This window comes from Kockovaella imperatae (assembly GCF_002102565.1).
Source record: "Kockovaella imperatae strain NRRL Y-17943 chromosome Unknown BD324scaffold_3, whole genome shotgun sequence".
NCBI classification, from domain to species: domain Eukaryota; kingdom Fungi; phylum Basidiomycota; class Tremellomycetes; order Tremellales; family Cuniculitremaceae; genus Kockovaella; species Kockovaella imperatae.
The window spans coordinates 1177840-1199380 of NW_019028943.1; the positions used below are offsets into that span (position 1 = coordinate 1177840).

General features: G+C 51.6%; 8 protein-coding genes across 8 annotated transcripts; 3 read left to right on the plus strand and 5 right to left on the minus strand.

Annotated features, from left to right (window-relative positions):
• Positions 1-593: 593 nt before the first annotated feature.
• BD324DRAFT_588209 (hypothetical protein) lies at positions 594-6605 on the minus strand. The gene is made up of 7 exons (XM_022013762.1): positions 6491-6605; positions 6154-6441; positions 5843-6100; positions 5128-5798; positions 2721-5087; positions 1186-2681; positions 594-1139 (listed from the first exon to the last, which is right to left on the minus strand). The coding sequence occupies exons 1-7, from the start codon at positions 6529-6531 to the stop codon at positions 696-698; spliced, it is 5565 nt and encodes a 1854-aa protein (XP_021873177.1). The 5' UTR covers positions 6532-6605; the 3' UTR covers positions 594-695.
• A 144-nt stretch (positions 6606-6749) lies between these two features.
• On the plus strand, positions 6750-8272 carry BD324DRAFT_619235 (hypothetical protein). The gene is made up of 5 exons (XM_022015147.1): positions 6750-7419; positions 7471-7577; positions 7632-7706; positions 7755-7941; positions 7992-8272. Exons 1-5 carry the CDS (start codon positions 6799-6801, stop codon positions 8214-8216), a joined length of 1215 nt encoding a protein of 404 aa, XP_021873178.1. The 5' UTR covers positions 6750-6798; the 3' UTR covers positions 8217-8272.
• On the minus strand, positions 8273-9806 carry BD324DRAFT_619238 (hypothetical protein). Its single transcript, XM_022015148.1, has 6 exons — positions 9695-9806; positions 9567-9645; positions 9291-9513; positions 8938-9244; positions 8679-8883; positions 8273-8625 (listed from the first exon to the last, which is right to left on the minus strand). Exons 1-6 carry the CDS (start codon positions 9787-9789, stop codon positions 8296-8298), a joined length of 1239 nt encoding a protein of 412 aa, XP_021873179.1. The 5' UTR covers positions 9790-9806; the 3' UTR covers positions 8273-8295.
• A 130-nt stretch (positions 9807-9936) lies between these two features.
• Positions 9937-11568, plus strand: BD324DRAFT_598676 (WD40-repeat-containing domain protein; the record flags this gene model as incomplete). Its single annotated transcript, XM_022013895.1, has 5 exons — positions 9937-10259; positions 10300-10408; positions 10460-10808; positions 10855-11060; positions 11112-11568. The coding sequence occupies exons 1-5, from the start codon at positions 9962-9964 to the stop codon at positions 11566-11568; spliced, it is 1419 nt and encodes a 472-aa protein (XP_021873180.1). The 5' UTR covers positions 9937-9961.
• On the minus strand, positions 11539-14198 carry BD324DRAFT_576854 (beta-glucan synthesis-associated protein; the record flags this gene model as incomplete). The annotated part of the gene is made up of 15 exons (XM_022013219.1): positions 11539-11932; positions 11981-12047; positions 12104-12132; positions 12182-12214; positions 12267-12372; positions 12424-12482; positions 12535-12588; positions 12639-12646; positions 12696-12738; positions 12788-12858; positions 12908-12979; positions 13034-13343; positions 13391-13475; positions 13531-13683; positions 13733-14198. The coding sequence occupies 15 exons, from the start codon at positions 14196-14198 to the stop codon at positions 11539-11541; spliced, it is 1950 nt and encodes a 649-aa protein (XP_021873181.1).
• A 2660-nt stretch (positions 14199-16858) lies between these two features.
• On the plus strand, positions 16859-17430 carry BD324DRAFT_649396 (Plectin/S10 domain-domain-containing protein; the record flags this gene model as incomplete). The annotated part of the gene is made up of 3 exons (XM_022017982.1): positions 16859-16888; positions 16943-17341; positions 17392-17430. The coding sequence occupies 3 exons, from the start codon at positions 16859-16861 to the stop codon at positions 17428-17430; spliced, it is 468 nt and encodes a 155-aa protein (XP_021873182.1).
• A 472-nt stretch (positions 17431-17902) lies between these two features.
• Positions 17903-18265, minus strand: BD324DRAFT_649397 (hypothetical protein; the record flags this gene model as incomplete). Its single annotated transcript, XM_022017983.1, has 1 exon — positions 17903-18265. One exon carries the CDS (start codon positions 18263-18265, stop codon positions 17903-17905), a length of 363 nt encoding a protein of 120 aa, XP_021873183.1.
• Positions 18266-18937: 672 nt separating this feature from the next.
• Positions 18938-21020, minus strand: BD324DRAFT_649398 (cytochrome P450; the record flags this gene model as incomplete). Its single annotated transcript, XM_022017984.1, has 10 exons — positions 18938-19016; positions 19056-19163; positions 19214-19376; positions 19415-19605; positions 19650-19777; positions 19827-19906; positions 19957-20053; positions 20100-20159; positions 20210-20805; positions 20858-21020. The coding sequence occupies 10 exons, from the start codon at positions 21018-21020 to the stop codon at positions 18938-18940; spliced, it is 1665 nt and encodes a 554-aa protein (XP_021873184.1).
• Positions 21021-21541: the final 521 nt, after the last annotated feature.

Below are 21541 nucleotides of genomic sequence, written 5' to 3' on the forward strand. Positions count from 1 at the left end.
ACCTTCTCGCCACATTCGAGGCGAGGCATACTGCTTTGTCGGGATGGAGATAACAAGTGCGGATCACATTATGACTGAGATATTCGGCTCTAAAGACATGTCCGCTTCTAAGTCAAGGCTGATCAGAAGCCTTCGTAAGAGGCAAAGCAATGGATGAATTCAACAGCCCAGCTTTCGAGGCCGAAGCTCCCATATGAGCTTCTCTTCTATGTCTCGACGGGATCTAAGACCAGCATGCCGATGCAGCTTTCGCCTGTCTCTCTTCCTATGACAGGACATTACGTATCAAACTCGTTACTACTTACCTCAACACGATTCACGAAAAGTTCGGTTCCTTTTTAGAGCCGGCGGCATCGGCCATGGAGAAATACCTTGACCTCGGCACGGAATGCTATAGCGGCCTCTAAGGGTCGAGACGTTGGCTCATAACAAATCAGAGTCTCGATACCAAGCTCAACAAGGATAACTTTGGGTTTGATTTCGAATGGTCGAAGAAGATGCAGAGGCGCTGGGACAAAGTGAAAAAGAAATCCGTTTGGGAATAGACTCATGACCGAGGTCGACGCCCGCGGGAATGCCCAGAGTCGTGATAGAATAAGGCGATGCTAAAGTTCATGCAATATCGTACGTAGTCGTTACTCTTACAGAGCCCAGATCGTCAAGTCCTATGAACAACGGACAACGTAGAGTGGCACCTAAGCCTCATGTGTCATACCCAGTCTTTGCTCCGCTACTCCAGATAACCATCTGATTAATTCGTTGCCGTCCTCCAACCCACTCAATGTCCCCAAGAGGTCTCTGATCAATTCTGCCTGGATGTTTTCCGCGCGATCACCCGATCCAGCGTTGGCCATCGAGATGCGTCTCCTCACAGACTCCTTGTCAAAGCTCGAATCCGCATTGTTCATGTCGATGTCTTCGTGATGCTGCTGCATCTGAGGCTGGTCGAGATGTCTCAAGACCATTTGCGAGGTGGAGAGCAGCGCTATGCTCTCCTCAAGCTGGTTCAAGAGAGACCTCGCTGCAAGCACCTCGGGTTCTGATGACGAGAGAGGAAGGGCATCAACAAATTTGCTGACCTGAGTCAACAGATCGTTTAACACCCCAACGGGATCGTCCGCGGCTGTCGAGGGATCTTCCTGAGGAGGTCGTCAGTCCGGTCACACAAGGAATGACTTCACTCACATCGTAGGAAAGAATGAGATCCTCCTGCGACTCCTCAGAGTCACTCTGTAGCGTCGCCCACCCTTGTGTGAGGGTCAGCAGGGCCATGACGGACGATCTCGTCGCCCCGAGCAATTTGAGTGTCCGAGCTGCGAGAGCAGGAGCAGCAGTAACATCGAGAATCTTTGGCTCTTGATCGTCAGATAAACTTGATAATTCTTTCTCCAGTTTCATCCGCTCTTCTTCAGACGAGGGGCTCATCAGAGTGGAGAACAAACGCGGGTGCGAAAGGCTGTAACGAACACTTTTCAGGAAGGACAACAGCGGGACCGAGAGTTCGTCCAGGAGACCATCATTGGATCCAATAACTTGAACCAGCGCATAGATGACATTGGTAACTTGGGACAGCTCGTCGAGGATAGGAAGACTGAGAGTCGTCTCACCATTCCAGGAGAGAGCACGAAGGATTTGGTTCGTGCAGACTCGGAGGAACGGTATGACATCGGATCGTGCCAGTGCTCCAGCGTCGATGTGTGGTAGAGACGTGAGAATACCATGGACGACCCATAACATAGTGCACCACGCGCCATGGACTGAATTCGGCTGCGGTGAAGGTGAGGAGGGGATTATTTTGGCTTGCTCAGCCAACAGAATGATAGCGTTGTCGGAGTATGTGGGGAGGATACCGCTGACTGCAAGCTTCTCTGCACTCGAGGGATTCCCAGCTAGAGCGAGATGAAGAAGGAGGATGGAAGCGATGTGAGGTTGAATATGGTCATCTGAAATGCGTAGGCGAGAGGTCAATTCCAGGCTGCGCGGTATGAGATCGTGTTCCGACAGCTTGTCCATCCAAAGATGTGTCATCGGCGACCGGACGATCTCGCAAATGATACCAACCACTTGCTCAAGATCAGCGGTCAGGGATAAGTCACCCGCCGAATCCCGAACCAGACTGTCAAGAACAGTGTCGGCGGCGTCAAGCGTGAAAGACATTGCCGTTTCCAAGATCGGCTCAAGGACCGAGGGCGAAGACTCCAATGCAGGGAATGCTTGCACGATTGAGTGAACGATCCGAAGCAGGGGTTTATGAATTGCTGGTAGATCTGGGTGCCGCAATCCAATCATCGGCGGGAATGCCTGACTCTCTAGTATTTGTCGGACGCTAGAGCAGAGCTCTGCCAGGATTTTATGACTAGGCGCCGCATTTTCGCTTGCCAGGGCAGTCTCCAGCAATGCGCTCAGACCCACAAGTCGGTCATTCTGTATCGCTAGCATGACGTCTCCTCCCCGATCTTCGTTGGCTAGCAGCTCAGCGATGGAGGTTCCAGCCCTCAAGGAAGCGGCCGAAGCAAGCGCGTCGCCTTCGGTGATGCTGTATGCCGAGTCTGCGAGACGATTGAACGCTTTGGTGAGGTTCAGATCTGCCTCCAGCATTGACCAATTCAGATTGAGCATGTCAAGAGCTAGATTGACTGCTGCCTGCCTCGATTCGTCACCAGAAACTCTGATTTCACCATCTTTGCTTGTCAGCTAGTTATTCCTGATGGCTTACTCACCGTAAAGGTAGAGAGGACCAAATTCTCTCTCGGACGGCAGCAAAAGCGTCCTGATGCTTGCTAGATGGAGTCCCTCCGATTGCAGCGCGGCTTCGTGCTCTTCGTGCAGTTGAGGAAGGCAGCTGCTGTGCGCTGCGGACAAAGCCAGCTCGGTCAGGGCAGTTGTGTTCCTGAACAATCCAGTGATCAGACTCTGGCCTTTAGTCTCAGGGCCATCATCATCCTCCTGCAAACTCAGAGCCAGCTCCGATGCTAGCAAAGAGACAGCTCCTGATTTGGCTCGGACTGCAAAGGCATAGGCTTGAATCCGATTGGCAAAAGTCTCCGAGTGCATCGACAGCGTGAACGTTGGGGGGGCGGGTACAGTCCGAATTGCAATGTCGTATACCTCTGACCAGACTTGAGTATGTCTCCGCAGCGCGGCAACAGCCTTTGTAGCGCCCGGACACAGCAGAACAGCGTTCAGGTAGGCGAGCACAGCAGAGATCGATCTTGGAGAAGTGAATATGACTGCCTGCCAGTCAAGTATCTGATTGACAGCGATAAGAAGTACGCCGTCTACGTTATCTCCTTGGGATCCTGTACAGAAATGAGCACATCCTGGTTGATGCGTAAGGACGGTCGACAAGAGATTCCAAACTGCCGATCGTAGCTCAGGAGATTCATCCGTCGCAAGTTCTGCGAGCGCCCTGAAGGATGTTTCAGCATCGTGAAGGAGGCCAGCTAATGAGGGGCGAGTCGCATCTGTCGATGACGTCTCCAGATACGTTCGGACTGTCGCTAAAGCATTTAATCGGGTCAAATTCGGCAGTATCGCAGAGTTTGCGAGACCGAAGATGATCTGAATGGCTTGGACCTTGTTGCCAGAGGCCGATACAACAGGCGCCGCGAAGAGGCTTTTGGGAAGCGAGCTAGCGGTTGCTTCGACATTATTTGCAACCCGAAGCAATGTCGACATGAGAGTGAGTGAACAGTCTAGAGTCTGAACCACTGCTCGAGCTTCTTCCGTGCGGTACGATGTGAGAAGGGAGGTGGCAAGGGTCGGTGCTTGGGAAAGCACTTCGAGGGTTGGACGGTATGTGAGCATAGAGGAAGACGTGACAAAGGTATCGAGGAGGTATTGAGCGGCTAGAGTTGGTCGAGAAGTCGAGCCGTCCAATGGGTGTTGAAGAATCATGGTGAAAATGGTGGAGAGAATGGAGATGATTCGGTATTTTCCAGATACACTTTGAAATCTCCAGCCGGATGAAGGAAGCCAGACGGATGAGACCACTAGCTGAAGTGCACTGCGAACAACGGTATCGTCTGGTTTCACAGTATTGTTGGTACTGGCAGCGAGAGCGGCGACAAGCCGAAGAACCGCAAGAGTCAGACTATGGTCTCCTCTGATCGAATCAGCATCAATGATGTCCGCGGCGATTGACCGTCGTTTGCCTAAAGCACCGAAGAAGGAAGAGTGGTGAAGAGCAGTCCAAACAACGGGTCCAGCATCGTACAGGAGAGATTGAATGATACTCAATGCGGCTTTGGCGATAGGGTAGTCAGTGGGTTGAATGCCGTTTCTTCGGACCCCGTCCAGGACTGTGATGGCCAATTCCAAGATGTGCACCGAAGCGGGCTGATCTCCTGATCGAATTTGCCCAAGGAGTGACGAGGATAAGCGAAGTGATGGGTGTAGGATAACCCTCAAGAGCTGAAGGTTGCTGGCCAGGATCTCTCTGGAGTCGCCCTCAAGGCCAAGGTCACCGATGGTCAAATGCGCGAAATTGGCATCCTCAGGGGTGAAACCGTCTTTCTGGTCCATCGGTCGGATCCCAGCTGCCGCGCGTGTGATCTCAACAAGCAGGCCCCAAGCGGCGAATGGCCCATCCCATCGAACGATCACAGTCTTCGAGTCTTCTGGACTCATCACCTCCCCTCGTGATCCAGCTCGAATCTTTAGCACACCGGGAAGAATAGAGTCTTTTCTCGCCTCGACGATCCTCCGATCCGAGTTTTCACCACCCAGAAAAGAGCAGTGTGATGGGTCCGTCCGAATGGTCAATGTCGGCAACTGAAGGAGATAGTCGAACACCGATATTGCCGGACTTGTTCCTGCAGTAGTTTGACGCAGAGGTGAGGGGCTTTGCGCACCAGAGAGCGCGGAGAGCAACAACGGTAGACGAGCCGCGTTGACGGGAAACTGTGCATCATCGAGAGGGGCCGATCGATTCGCATACGAATGATCGGCTTCCCAATAATCCTCCGCCACTGCTAGAGAGGTGCTGGGTGAACCACCACCGAACAGTAAATCCCAGACTCGGTACAAACCTGTCCGATCCACTATATGTTGAATTTGCACGAGGTCCGAGAGGCCCATGAGGAGATCTAGAATTCATCAGCTCTCGACACTTGAGAAGGAGCGTACCTTTGACAACTTTTCGTCGCCAGATGGACAGCTCTCGGTCCAGGGGAGTCTCCTCGTCTTCCTCCGCGAAGGTCAACAGCGGTCCAGACAGAATCTCCTCGAGCCAGGGGAACAGACCCGACGGTAAGCGGAGAGCTCTGACTGCGAATTCTTCGAAAATCGGACGCTCGTAACCTAGCGGCGGCGGCTGTAGGTCGTTGGGAAGATTGCGCAGGACGATAGACCAGGCTAAACACAAGACCGGCATCGGCCATGATGGAAAAGACATTGAAGACAAGTCTGGTTCCGGGGACTGGGGTACCAGATTCTGCGATTCAGTGTTGAGCAGGACATCGATAGAAATGATAGCGTCTCTTGACCTCAATAGAGTTCCCTCAGCTTGAACGACTGGCGCATCCATGTCATCCTTGTTGAGAGGTGTAACGATGGTAGAGAGACACATGGCTTCCAGAGCGATGATGAGGGTCCGGTCTCGAATGCGCTGTTGAAGCATCTGAGATTCATCGTCGGTGTTCCATATCTCTCGGTTGCCTTGAAGTGTGCCAAAAGCTGACGCCACGACTCCTCTGAGAAGTCCGAGGGATATACTGGCTGGTCTATCGGGATAATCATACAGTACAAGAAAGAGCAGATCCAGAAGCTCATTTTGAAGACGGAGTTGGAGTGTGCCCCTGATCACAGAGCATCGGCGTCATTCAGAAGTATCATGGCTCACCAGAACAGTGCTTGATCTGACCGTTGGACACCCTCCAGCGGTTTTTGAGCGACGCTTGACCAAGCCCGGAATATGGTCTCAATATATTTGGCTTCGTCCGTGATGATGTTGGTCAAGACGTCTCCCGCTATGCGAGACCATTCATCCAGACCTCTTTGGCTAAGTCTCTGCAGCGCCATGACCAGCCTTGGAGCAGCAAGCGCCTCCTCAGCGTACCACAGTGTGAGCCTGTCCAAAGTAGATTCTTCATCGTTACATCTGCGAAGGAATCAGCACACACCAGCGGATCTCTCCTCTCAAAGCAAACGCACGTTCTGTACAGTATCAGGGCCTCGACTTCATCTATGTCCGCGCGTTGGGACAACTGATACGCCAGCTTGCGGTTCTTCTCGCTGACATCCAGAGAAACCGAGGTGTGTGGAACATTGACGGTGTTGGATTTCAATGCTTGCCGAGAGCTGGTCGAAGGGGATGAGAACGGTCGTGTAGGTGAGTTGAGCTTGTTCAGATGATGTATGAGCAATGCCTGAAGCTTTGAAGGTGTAAATTGTGTTTGCTGTTCGGGGTCCAGCAGAATGTCGTAGATTGAAGTGAGGGGTCTGACAGACGGAGTCAGTCATCACCCTGTAAGGCTGAGAACAGACTCACGTGAGGTATTCCTCATCAGTCAGAGCTGAGACCTGCACCATCTCTGTACCTCCGTTGTGGTCTTGACGCCCTCGATAGCTGCCAGACTTTGTGAATGGTTGAGCCGAAATCACACCTTTCTACGAAGCGTGGTTGATTTTCGGGATCGCGCGAGATCATTAGGAATTGGGATTTCTAATCCATTAGAAAAGCCATTTCCTAATCAACCCCTGAAACGTAATGACGTCGGCAAATCCTTCTTCTGACCAGTCCCAAAAGTCCAAATTGTCAACTCCTAGATCGTCGTCCGCCATACAGCTCAGGATACCATGAGCTTCCTCGCGCGAGCAACACCTGCTTCGTCTTCAAAGATCAGTCTGAGGAGATCATTCGCCGCCACTGTCAGGGATGTGCCTCTTCGCCCCACGACTCGCCCGCCGACGGCGATCGTCATGATGAACATGGGAGGACCATCCACGATCCCCGAAGTCCACGGTTTCCTGTCGAGACTCTTCCACGATCATGACCTGATACCTCTTCCCATGCAGAGAATATTGGCGCCTATCATCGCCTCACGAAGGACGCCGTCTATAGAAGAGCAATATACCGCGATCGGAGGTGGATCACCGATCCTTCGATGGACTAGGATCCAAGGCGAGGGAATGTGCCAGTTGTTGGACGAGTTGAACCCCGAGACTGCCCCCCACAAATCCTATGTCGCTTTCAGATACGCGGAGCCCTTGACCGAGACTTGTTTGGAGGAGATGAAAGCGGACGGCGTGACGCGAGCCGTTGCTTTCAGTCAATATCCTCAGTACAGCTGCTCAACCACGGGCAGTAGTTTGAACGAATTGCACAAGGTCACAAGGAGCAAGGGTGGATGGGGTGGATCAGGAGAGGTACAATGGAGTGTATTGGATCGTTGGCCGACTCAGGAGGGACTTGTTGACGTGAGTGTTCGACTTAGTCCTCAAATCTCGGGCTGATTATGTTTCCGTTAGGCCGTCGCTACGAATGTTCAGGCTGCTCTGAACAAGTACCCCGAAGACAAACGATCCGACGTTGTCCTTCTCTTCTCGGCTCACTCTTTGCCAATTGAAATCGTCAAGTAAATCACTGCTCTGTCTACAGGTGGTCATTCCGCTGAAGCGCGCCTACGTAGCCGCGGCGACCCGTATACTGCCGAGGTAGCAGCGACAGTGCATGCCGTGATGAAGAAGCTAAACTTCTCCAACCCGTACGTAAAGATCTCACGGGGTGGGGTTGAAGCTGATCCAACTCGTAGGTGGAGACTCACGTGGCAGTCTCAAGTCGGCCCAAAAGCTTGGCAGGGACCACAGACTGTAGATGCCATAGGAGGATATGCCAAGCTCGGTAAGAAGGATATCTGTTTGGTTCCCATCGCCTTCACGTCGGACCACATCGAGACGCTCTTCGAACTCGACATCGAGGTGGCTCATCAAGCCAAGAACGTGGGTGATCACGAAGATCTATGTACAATTGGCGCTAACAGACAACTCAGCTCGGAGTCAACCTTTCTCGAGCCGAAAGTCTGAATGACTCTCCAATTTTCGTCAGAGCGCTCGCAGATCTCGTCTCGGGACACTTGAAAGATTTTGATGCGGGCAAAATTGGGCCCACTAGCACACAGCTGTCGTTAAGGTGCCCAAAGTGCACCAACCCAAAATGTGGCCGGACGAAAGAGTGGCTGGCTGCTGGAGGAGTAGGACCTACCGTCTCTGCTTGAACATCAGTCGAATTGAACTCTCTAGTGCTTCTTCCAGAATGTAGCATAATGCATTTCGCTCCGGGAAAATGACACTTGACTAGACTGATACAACTTGCAACGCCGGTCGATCAGTTTGTTTGTCCTGTTCTATGTCTGAATCTACTTCGGCTCTCAGCTTCTGCACTTCTACCCGGATTTCCTTCTCTAACTCGAGCCAATCTGCCCGCAGCAATTGCCCGAGGGATGCAATGTAAAATAACAGTTTTCGTGGGGCAGCGGCACCTGGCTTCGGGATGACAAATAATCGATACAGATCGCAACACACCAGCGTCACTTTGTTCGGTTCGTCTAGCGATAGAGATGGGTGTATGAGGCCAGACATGTGCTCCAACAACCGTACCAGATTCTCCGTTGATGTCCCCTCTACCTATCCAAAACGTCAGCGTCAGTCCCATTTTTCAGCAGGGTCAAGCTACTGACCCCCGCCTGTTCGATAATATCCCAGACTGCTGACCAAGCGTCTCTGACAGTCTCGAAGCGGGTAGTCGATTTGGAATCGGTCAAGAAGGGGACAAAAGCGCTGACCTCTGCCTTGATTTCAGGGCCAGACACTCCACCTTCTGCTAGGGAATTCGGCGAGAGAGATGTTATACGGTAGGATAGAAGGATGTGGACGTAGGAGATGCTGGGACAGAGTATCAGTGGAAGTTCCTTGACTTATGATACTCTGATGGCTCACCAGACCGCGAGAACATTATAAAACAGCTTACGGCCGGTCCCCTCGGGTGGACGAACCGAGCTGAGAAGCTCGGCGGGGACCATCTCCGGAGGGATGGCATATTCTCCCTCGTCCAAGGGGTCTTCATCCCCAAATCTCAGGCCATTCTCCCACCACGGGAGCTGAGCCGGGGCATCCTCATCCTCAGCTACGGCAGCGTCGAGAATTCGCCGCGTCGTTTCTGAATCTGGATTCTGAAGTAATGCGATGAAAGCCTCTCGATCAGACTCAGGCAGAATCTTGAGTAAATCGTTCGAGCTGATAGTATCTGTCTCCATGTTAGCAAGAAAGCGGTCCAGCCTGCGCCAACATACCGAGATCAACGCCTTTCAAAGCAGACAATAGCTGATCGTCCGCGTATTCCTCTTCCTGTCTTTTGAGCTGCTCGAAAGCTTCCTCTCCCTCGATCTGAGCGTCCTCGAAACGCTTAAGCATCTCCATCATCTTCCTCTTCTCGTCATTGTCCACTTTCGGATCAGTGGCGATCTCAGAAAAAATAGTGGACCTATAAAATGGCTCGGAGCATTGGCCGTGGGACTAAGGATAGTGTCATCGACCATGGACTGGTGTGAGGTATCAGACAGTCTTACCTCTGCTCTGAAGCATTCTAACGAGCAGTAAGCGATGTTGCATCGCGGGCAAGTGTAATTGCTATCTTTCTTCCGACATCTAGAGGGTATGTAAGTTGAGCCGAGATCCCAATTCTGAGTGAGCTCACATTCCGCACACACGAGTGAGCGCTGTTGTAAGGCCTGGCTTTGGAACTGAGAATGGGAATCTGATCTGTTTCTGTTTTGGATGCTTGATAGACATCTGCAGCTGGCACAGGGTCAAAAGGCGAAAAGACTTGATGCGAGCATCGGACTTCAAGATATTGAAGGAGCGGCGATCGCCGCTGCAGGTTGAGATTTTCTGGACGCTCCTATTCCCGCACTCATTGTCTGTGGAATTCTTTTCCTACTTGCGGCTCACTGATCAGTGCGAGATGCCTGCCCAACCACCAGTAGCTTATGCTACCCTATGTCATCAGCTACCTTCAAAGCAGTACATCCTCGGAATCACCCCTTCTTCCGCTTCGCCTCACCTTATCCTTCGGCACCCGACACCCGAATTGACCATTGCCGATAATCAAAGCTTGCAGCCTGTCGACGTGCTCAAGGGCGGACACAAAGGCAATGTGACTAGCGTGTGCAGTGATGGAGGTGCTCTTTGGAGTTCTGCGAAGGACGGCTCGGTCGTCAGGTGGGATGAGAGGAGCCGACAACCTGGGAGCACTATCAAAGGTGGGCCTTTATACATTGGGTTGAGCTGAGCATACGATAGCGTTCCTGAGGGCACCTCTGCCCATTACTGCCCTCGCGGTCTCCGAACGGGGCCACCTAGTGATAGCTGGCACTGAACTGCTGTCCGCTGAGGCTCATATAGTGTTTTGGTGAGCAGATTGGATCGCCCCGGGGACATCAAGCTCACTTTTTCGCTTCAGGGATACTAGAAATACCAAAGACGCATTATACAGGCACTCTTCGACTCATTCCGACGACATCACCCACCTGTCACTCTTACCATCTACATCGACATATCTCGCTTCCTCAGGCTCATCACCGAGCCCACTCCTTCTCTCCGCCTCGACGGATGGTCTCGTAGCATTGTCCAACGTCAAAGAGAGCGACGAGGATGAAGCGGTAGTAGCTGAGGAGAATTGGGGTCAGAGCATAGCGGCTGCGGGTGCATATCCTGTACATGGCAGCAAGTCTATGGGAGTATGGGCAAGAAGCGACATGGATGGCATCTCAACGTGGCAGATCGGGATTGGCGAGGAAGGCGAGGTTGAGGCGAGTCGCTTCTACTCGAGAGAACTCCTTATTAACTCAGTCGCAGCTGCAAAACCACCTCGAATACCCTATGGAATCTCTCAAATTTCAAAAGTATCCCTTGCCAAGAGATGGCCCATCAATCACTCAAACCGCAGAGGCAGAATCGTCTCAGAAATCTAAGCAGGTCGTATCGGACTACATAGTGGACGCTATACCATCCCTTGGATTGAGCAAGAATAGGACTCCGATGCTGGCGGTCGGAAGTAACGAGTAAGGGCCGAATGGACTCACTTATAGTGTACGACTGACTCGATGGATCAGGGGAGATATTGTCCTGTTACACGGTTCCGGCAGTTCGAGCTCATTCGCTCCTTCAGCCTACTTCCTCTCTGGACCGAAATCAAGGGGTCACAAAGACGTCGTACGGTGTATATATCACGACGTGGAGAACGAAGCTTTATATTCCGGTTCGGAAGATGGAGTGCTATCCGGATGGTCCTTGGCTTCACTCCCTCAGCGACTAATGGTAGGAGACCCCTCGATAGACGATGATGGAGGAGATGGTCGAGAAGATGTGCAGAACGAAGATGAAGAGAGTGAAATCGAAACCGAAGAAGAAGAAGAAGAAGATGATGATGACAGTGGGATGGACGTGGACGATAGCGAAGAGAGTGAGGAGGGACCGAGGCACGGACCAGTGCTTGGAGGGGGAGGTGGCGGTAAAGATGTCGGTCGCAAACAGAGTAGATCAAAGAAGCGGAGTCATCCTTATCGTTAGCTCGGGCATATTTCCGACCTCGTGATGTCCATTGATGATGCAAGATGATGCGATATATGAGATACGAGCACGATCTATAAGACGTAAATGTCGTCGCGGAGGTAAATCTGAAGAAAGATGTTTCTGTAGATGGGTACTTATTGATACAGTATGAGAGTATGATGTGTCAAGACTGAGATGGAGCCTCACATGGGCGGAGCAGCACAGATAGAACGAATCAACAAGTGTCGATGAGACGATTTTTAGGTCTAGTGTAGTTCGGAATTTGATCTTGGGTTGTCTGGGAGTCATCAGTAAAATAGAATTTTTACGGCTGACCGAGATCAAACTCACAATGTTGGGATCAGCATAAGCTTCAGCATATCTGGGATACGTCAGATGCAGAGTCAATGACCTGCAGGCCTGGACTCACAATGCGATATAATCTCCAGTCGGCATGTTGGGCGGATCACAACCAATGTTCTTGTTGTTCGGATCCTCTGCAGTTCTCGTCAGCCGATATTTTCTCTCATCGTTCCGCAGAATAATCGCTTACGATAGACACGAATGTAGTCGACAAGCATACTGGCGTTGTCAATATCGATCTCGGCCTCGACGCAGGCGGAATACTCACGTCACAGGCCACAAACTCGCAAGACCGTCATAGCTGAGACTGGTCAGTATGCTCCCCAGACTGCATTGTATCAATCACCACTTACTCGACAGCGCCAAAGTTTTCCGATATACCCAAATTGATAATCAAGTACATTGGTTCTTCTGATACTGGTCTCTGACCGACCTTGGCGGCGGCATTGGGAGCCATGGCTGTTCAGGTGTCAGCCAAATTTTCCGTCACAGTCAACGCTGGCAACTGACCCGAAGCCATGATCTTCCAAGCGGTCTTGTTATCATTCACCCAGGAAATGTATCCGTCGCTGAATTAACATGAGTACTAATCCGCTGGACGTCGGCGTTCACTGTACCCACTTTCCAGGAAGATATTCGAAGCCATAGACGGAGAAGCAGCCGGTATCAGCGGTGCTGAAGTGGTGTGAGTAATGATCTTTAGTGGCAGATCTTGAGACACATACTAGCATTTCTTAGATAATGTCAGCACAAATCGTCCAAGGGATAGGTGGTCCACTCACTTGGTCTGTTTCTGAGAGAGCTGAGGTCGCTTGTTGGTACACACTCCCTGCGCAGGTGTTAATCCATGTGCACGTCATTCAAAGCTGGTGACTGACCTTGATACGAGTTGAGCTGGGTGATATCTGGCGAGTAAATCTCATACGTGTTGGAGTTGTTGATGAACTGAATTCCGTCTTAAGCGGGCGTATCCCAAAGCTGACGTATATCTCACCTCATAATACGGGTTGAATGGCGCCCACTGGCCTGATTGAGAAACTTGACCTTTGAGTGTCGTCGGATCAGTCTGTATGAAGAGACTCAGTATTGCGACCATCCAGGACCGATTCCATGAGCTCACCGTAGCCTCAAACATGTCGATCTCTGGGGCGGCACGTCCGACAAATGCTCCACTCGAGTCTTTTGGTCCAGGATGCGTCGGATCGTCCGGACAAGTACAACTTGAAAGACGTTGACCCGGTAAGAAGGACAATGGACCGCCGTAAGCAGGGTCACCAGATGTAGTCGAGATGGCGGGCAGGTCGTTCAACGTCTGATTCGGCAGTGTCCCCACGTCACACGAATCGTAAGAATAAGGCCAGATCCCATCGAGGGAGCCACCGTAGCCGGCTCTACCGAGATTACCCATGGACCATATGGCCGGCCATAATCTGAGGAGACAATGAGCGCGTACTTCTGAACGGTACGGGTGACTCACCCGTAAACTGAGGACTTCCCAGGTAGAGAGACAGACGCCTCGACATATCCTCCAGTAAAGCAGAATTGGTTCCAGCTGGTCATCACTGAAAATCGATCAGTCTTCCAGAAGTCACTAACAGCCGAGGCAGCTCAACTCACTTCCCCCGACATAGTTCAAATCGTGCGAGACGATATTGTCCAACGTGACTACGAGAGAGCCACCCTGGGTCGTGAGCATGACAGGATCGTACCAATTCAAGTTATTCGTTTGCCAGTAATGCAGATCGACAGCTTCCCAATAGGGGTCGTCACCTGCGTGCACGTCAGTCAAAGGAGAGTATTGACCTGAATCAGGGCTCACCAGGGTAGAAAGTCCTCCCATCGACGTTGAACTCGTCTGAAAAGACCAATTCAAACGTTTCACCAGTATCAGCACTGGTGATGGTGTACGCGGACGCTGGTGTGTCTTTATCTATGAGGGAGAACAGACCAATCGTGGGGATTTGACCAGTCGAGTTGATGCCGCCCAAGTTGTAGCCACCATCGTCGGTCTCTACCGGGGTCAGGTAATAGGACAAGATGGGGTATCCGGCAAACATGAGAATGAGGAGCATGAACAGGATGATGAGACAACCGACGTTGGCTATTCCTCTCAGGGTGAAGACTGCGTTCTTAATGCGGGAAGATCGAGTGCCACGGTAATCCGGGTCATGGAAATCGTCATCAGCCTCTGGGCCGAGATATGACCAGGATCCAGGATCTGCGGGGAGATGGAACTGTCGGGTTGTCAGCGTTGTGTAATGCAAGTTATCACAGGCACTGACCATCTCGGAAAGGTGCCGCCTGCCACTTTTGATGAACGAGTTGTACTCCTCCTTCAGGGCATCATGCTGTTTCAATCCTGACATGCTGTCATAGCTGGCACCACTGGCCACGGAGAAGGTACTTCCCGCTATTGAACGTTCACGCTTCAATTGCGGTGTGGTATCGTAGGGTGAGTCTGAGTAGTAGCCCATCGGCGGAGGATATCCGTGGCCGTTTGAGCGTGGAGCATGATGACGCCTGTCATCGTCTACTTGACCATAACCTGCCAGCGTCGCAGAGCTACCAGAGAGGAGGGAGTCACGGGATTCCGAGGATGGGATATAAGATCCATTCTGGGCGTAAAAGTAGTCGGAGTGAGATTGCGAAGAGTGTGAGGAATTTCCACCGTATCCTCCAAGCGAGACGCCTCGTCCACCCATATCTCCAATGGGTGACCGATCTCGGATAGGGTATCCTCTGGCATCGAAGCGGGGAACCTGAAGACCTGATCCATTTGCGTATCCATTACTATAGTTTCCACCACTACCACCGTGTCCAGTACTACTGCTGCTCGCTGAACTTGGTTGTTGATACGTGTCTTTTGTTGGTGATTCCGTATCTATTCTCAACCATCCTTTCCCATTCTGACTTTTCGACTTTTTCTTGCCTACGAGACTGATCAACCTGTTTTTCGCTGCGGAGGTAGGGGATGGATAGTGGGAAGTGTCGTTCGTGAACCCGATCGGGTTCCGAGGTGAAGGGATACGAGACCGTAGATTTGATAGTGGTCCTCCTTGTAACCTGTCTCCTGGGGACATGGGGTTAACACCGGAAGCAGAGACAACAATGGGTCGATCATTTTGTTGTTGTTGTGATTGTTGTTGTGAACTTGAAGCTGCGGTCGATGGGTGATGTCGAGCAAAAGGATACTGAGGAGCCATTATGAGAGCCAAATATTAATGGACGTCGTCACAGTCACAGTCGTCCAGAATATGTCACGAGTGAGACAAGCAAGGTCTCGGAAACCACCGTGATGTCGATCGACTCCCATGCAATGTTGATTATCCTGATCTCCTAAGACCTGCTCGCGTCTCCAAATGAGTCGTAGACGATTTCGACCAAGCTCGTCGCTATCATCCATAAGACTGTTGAACAATGTCACACTGAAAGGGAAACGGTGACGAGAGACAAAGAAACAGCTCCCCGAAGTGTCAGACCACTGGAAGAATGTCGCGCCGGGGTCGTCGAGAGTGGTAATAGCTCTCAAGCGGGAGTCATGAAACAGCCGTCTTTCCTGAACAGTTGGGAGAATGCAGAACTTCGTACCACCGACCAGCGGGCAAGAGTTCGTTTATGCCTTTCCTTGTTGTGATGCGATATCAACAGAACCAAGTGACGATAGAAAGACTTAGCGTCGGAAATGATTTTGCAAGGTGAGCGACCAGTGGGATGATCCGTTTGCTTCTATTAGACTCTAGTACGGAAGGGAGGGAAAAAAAAGCGACACTCTGACTTATTGCCTCGACCACCCCACAGGGTCGTCAGCAGAGGCGGAGGAGCAGGGGGAGGAGGAGGAGGTTGTACATCAATAGTAGGTTCATTCTCCCTTTTTCCCTTTGACGACACCACCACCACCACCCAAAACCCCTGCGCCTCTTCTTTTCTATATGTAATCAAAGCTATTCTCCGGTAACTGAAGCCTCTCTCTCTCCCCCGCCACTTCCCAGACCCCCTCATGCACTTCCTATTGTATATAGCATAATCGCAGCCCTTCGTTTCTCAGGAAAAAGCTCATTATATCCCGACGGATTGCTGCTTCGAGCATTGTGATAAGAATCAAGTTCCATAGAACGCGTCGATGCTCCTATTTTTTTCTCTCGGTCCCCTAAACTCGCTCTCGACGCGTCAAACGCCATCGAAGGGGGCAGTGGTCCAGAGAAGAGCTGCTATCCATCTCGTCGTGCATGTCTTCGCTTTTATGCCCGTGTTTCGGCATCTATGGCTGATGCCTTGGATCATGTCATATACAGGAGAAAAGGATGTCAATAGTTAAGAATGATGATCGACCTAGGTCCCGGTTTCACATGGTCACACAAATAATACACGCTCAGGTGACTAACCATGTCCCTGGTATCGGCCGAGTCTGTGCGGCTTGACAGACCATGTGTTGGGTTCATTGCAATCTAAGCAGAGATGTGTCTGATTGCGCTGGTGTCAGTCTAGGCTCGCCTGCTATCCAGCGTGGAGCGAGGTGCTCTCGGTCTTGCGGGCTGGAATGCATGTCGTCAGGTCATCCTATGCATGATCGTTTGCTGATGGACGCGGTGGGGGGGGGGGGAAGGGGGGTGCCACACTCGGCGTTTTGTCGAATTTCTCATTTTTCGGCGTTTTCGAATTTCGTTGAAATTGTCACTGGCAGTGAAGGGGATCGTTCCTTCAACGCTTCTTCGATAGCATTGAGGAAGACATAGTGAGTTTTATGGGAGGGGTCATGAACGTGTAACTGATGGCTGTCTGCTCCTCATTGCTGCCTCTTCTTAGGCCGAAGGTGAGCTTGAACAATCTTATTCATTTCACCTGCACTGCTCATCATCCTTTGCAGTCAGCGGCATTTTCAAGCACAAAAGCATCAATCAAAATCTCACTCGACCTCTTGCATAACCACAAGTGAATCGGAAACAACATGCTTATCTCCAAACAACACCGACGAACTGTGAGCGAGAAATCATCAATCTACATAACCAAGTCTTGACGGCCTTCATTCTAGATCTACGAGAACCTCTTCAAGGAAGGTGTCTTGGTTGCTCCCAAGGACTACAACCGAGCCACTCACCCCAACATTGCGGACGTTTCCAACCTCGAGGTGATCAAGCTCATGCAGTCCCTCACCTCCAAGGGATACGTCAAGACTCAGTTCTCTTGGCAATGGTACTACTACTCGCTCACCGATGAGGGTCTCGCCTACCTCCGAGAGTACCTTCACCTCCCCAGCGAGATCGTCCCTCAGACTCACATGAAACCCGCTCGACCTGCTGGCCGACCTGGTCTCGGAGGACGACCCGGTGGAGATGGTGCTTACCGTGCCCCTCGTGGAGACCGAGAATACCGACGACGAGACGACGCCGGCGGTGAGGACAAGGAGGGACCTGGTGCTGGATACAGGCCCGTGAGTGGACCTCAGATTGATGTTGGATGCAGAAGCTCATCTTCCATTAGCGATTCGGTGGTGTTGGCCGTGGTGCTCCCGCTTCTTAGAGAGTGGGCAGCCTTTGGTCGCGCTGGTCAAAAGGGTGCAGGATGCTGGATGGATCACTGTAAGGGATCAGGTCTTGTCTGTATCCCATGCATGTCCATCTGTGTTTGACAAGGTCGAACGAAACGCTGTCATCCATTGAGATCTCGTGCCTGAATACACTGCGCTTGAGAACCATGATCTGGTACTGTCTACAGATGGCACGGACCGCCACCTCCTGTACGAGCTTCCAGTAGCGAGCTTCACCAGTTGTCAATGCACTGACGCAGTGGGAGAGCTTTGAGAATGAGCCCGAATGCCGTCAGCTGACATTTGGCGGGCGGCGGTCTGTATCGGTTCTTTCGTCTTGTGGTGGTGCCCATACTGCATTTTTCTATCAGAACAGATTGCGGGAGGTACGCATAGGGGTAGACTGAATACTCACACGGTCTACTACACACTGCGCTCGCATCGATAGTCCCTCCATGTATCATATCACACTTTGACTTTATCCAACGCCTCCTTCAACCCCTCCGCCCTTGCCCTTACTTGATCAATTCGAACTCCGAGTCGTTCACTCTCAGAGCCATCCATTGCCAAGACGTCCTTCCTCATGTCACGGACGTAGGCTCCAATAAGCTTCTGAGAAGCTTCCAAGTCGGCCGCTGCTAAGTTGTAATCTTCTAGGAGTTGAAGAGCAGGTAATGATTGGGCGGCAGTAGTTGGAGAGGATGAGGAAGGTGAACTAGTCTGTCCGTACAGATGTTCGAGCTTCTCCTTTGATAATGCTAATATACTGTCAAGGTCTCTGCTGAGATCATGTCTCGCCACTTTGATCTGCGCTTGCGGTGTGGACATGATATCGATATGGATGTGGCCACTAGTGACGACAATGGACGTTGACAGCGAATTTGGCGGATTAGCAATAAATAGTTCTCGTGAGAAACGGGTGGCATAAAATTGCGGGTCGCGCTGCAATTGGAAACATCGTTTCTACCTCTCAGATGCAATCCTTTGAAGGGTCTTCAAGTCGGTGACCAAGCAGCCGGATTCAAGGAGTGACCGTTCTCCTTCACGTAGTCTTACTGCAGTGGATCGAAGAGCGCGGCGATCTGACTCCAATCCTGAACAAAGACCTTGTCATCGACAGATCTGTACCTTTGGATGGGCCTTATAATCCCTATGTCGTGACTGAAAGCGCGCCCCTCTACTTTGCACATGGTCCAAGACTTGACATCTATTCCACATTGCACAGCTTCTCAAGTTAGGGTGACGCAATCATACTGAGAAGCCAGCCTGCATAACTATCATGGACCATGGTGAATCCAAAGGGGACAATAGGGATCGAGAAGCGCGAATATCTGAATGTTATTAGACGTACTCGCCGACAGCTTGAAGAAGCTCTGGTGGGCTTTTGAACGCTAAGAGTAGCTCGACTCGAGAGGTCGAGCGCTGCTGATATACATACATCGCAGGGATACAGCGCAGCCACGATCTTTCTTTGATGCGAATGGGTGCCGCGAGGGAAGATTACTTTACGTTAGGTCGTATGTTGAAGCTGAGACCAGGCACCTTTGCTCCCTTAACAACGGGCACAGATATACCGATGCTGCAGCTATTAGCCTAGGTCCTGTCGCTAATCACTCACGCTCCCTGTCTGACGACATCACTCTGACCAGGTACCGCATTGATGGTGAATCCCCTGAGGAGGACGAAAATGACGACCTTGATCTCAATCATTGCAAAGCGGTACCCTCTGTGGCGCATCAGCTCAATGGCTCTGGGCTCATTCTGACAGCGACTTACAGGCAGGCATGGGAGCCGTTCGTAAAGGTCGTGATGTTACCGTAGATACCAGGGACCGATGACCAGGATTGCCCTTCCTTTGACCTGTCTAAAAACCTTTCCGGACGAAAGGTATCGGCATCTTGGCCGAAGAATTCGGTCGAAGTATTGATATTGAGGAGCGCTGAGGGATCAGAATGATTGACCATTCCATTGGCTCACGTAAAAGCACAGTCGTTCCCTTGTTTATGCGGAGCGTATCAATCGTCTTTCCGCTTCGACCCTTGATCGGTCGAGACAAGGAAATAGTCGTCGCTTTGGTGGCTTGTCTAACATTCATCGGCACGAGCGTATACAGTCGCAGGAGCTCGCGGACGAAGGCCTCGAGGTATGGGAGTTCGTTGAGCTCATCTCTGTAACTCGTCAGCCGGGCTCAGAGCCATTCGACACCGCTCACAATTCCAACTCATCCAAGGGGACTCGCGATAGCTCGGTACGTAAATTGTCCTGGACGTCTTGTCTCGTGGATAAGACATGGAGCGCCCACACCAGCGTCCTCGATGTTGTGACATTGCCGGCGAGAATCTGTGGGAAGATCAGCGATATCTCTTCAGGAGCGTTCCGGCCCACGCACAAATGCAAACATGTTACCAATGATCTCCTCGGCCGACATCTTCTGCTCGGAACGGACGTCAGACGCCATGTTTGACTTGACTATTCGGTGAGTTAGACAAGCAGGATCAAGCGCGGCCAAGAGAGCTCACTGAGCACCGAGATGAGATCCGACTCCACAATATCCCCCTTTGATATCTTCGCGTCAGTGTCCCCGGCCACAGCTTGGACACTCCTGTCGTAGATCTCCTGCAGGAAAATGAGCACTCGCCGTTCTTCGTAGCTTCGTGCTGACTTTTGAAAGCTTGTAAGATAGCCTCTTTGCCTCCTGAGACTCCCGCTGCGTCTTGTTGGGCTTTTGCGAATGTTTAGCCACTGTGACTGTAGCAGCGGTGACGAACTCACAAACAGACGACCGACCGGTACCCCGGTGAATTGCAACATCCTTACCATCCCGCTGACAGTGTTCGCTACTTGCCTCCTCTGAAATGCTTTCAAGAGCTCGTCTTGACCATCGCCGAGCGAATTAAATTCGTGATTGAAGCCTGCACGACCGATGATGTCGATTGTCAATTGATCCAACAGCTTGACAGGATTTATATCCTTTCCGTGCTCTCCAATTTGCTGTGCCAACTTGTCCTTGAACTGGTAGGCTTTCTTCCAGAATATCGGAAGATTGTTCCTCATCTGAGCGACGCTAAAGGCAGGAAGCAGGGCCCTCCTCATTCGCTTATGCTCGTCGCCGGCTGAACTGAGGACAGATGGCCCGATGAGTTCTTTGAATTGCGTGAGACTCGATTGAGCTCTGTCAAACGTGTCAGGATGCGACCAGACGTAAGAAGCGACGGCAGGATCCAGAGAGATGATCTCAGGTCGACGAAAGATGGACGTCCAGCGAAAAGTCGTGCCATATTGTTTTGTCCATTTGTCAACCATCGCCCCGCTAGGACTGGCCATGAGCGTCTTGAAACTGCCATAGAACCAGTGATCGGGGGCCGGACCTGACAGAGTAAGCTCCAGCATCGGGAGATATCTCAGAGTTCGAAGTCCCACCTGGAAGATCTCTGAAAGGGACCAAAGCTCCTCGCAAAAAGAGGAAGAGACCGGCAGACACAATCGCTAGAAATACCAGCACGATTGCCAGTGCGCTGACGCCCATCCATCCTTGACGGGGCTGAGCGATCGCCCAACGGGCCATCCCGAATACTGTGTCCATGCTGGTATGTTATCAGTTGCAAGATATCAGTCGAGCATGAGTGTTGCTCCAAATGTCATTCGAAAGATCTGATTTACTAGATCCTGCTTTTTGCCGATAGCCGCATCCCCGCCGGTCACCACGTGGCAGATACATCTCCCTCAGCCGACTCATTATTGTGATGGCTGAGTCCATCGTTCTCATCTCGCAGCGAGAGAGCCTCCCCAGCCGAAAGATCACAGAGCGGAACCACTTCACAGCTCGTAGCTGATCTAAGCTTGCAAACAGCAAGTCCAGTCAAGCGACCCCCAGGAGAAAGCGTCTGCAATGGGGATTGCCGATTTACCTCCTTGGAACACATTTGTCCATCACACGATGTATAACTTGCAGGGGTCGACTGGTCGAGGCGTACTTCAACGGTTCAGGTCTTATCTCCACATGAGTAGTTCATGAGCGTACCTTGAGTCGGCGAAAGGCCACAGTCACGAGGCCGTAATCCCCATCGCGGCAGAAGCTATGGTGGCCAATCATGCAGGAACGAC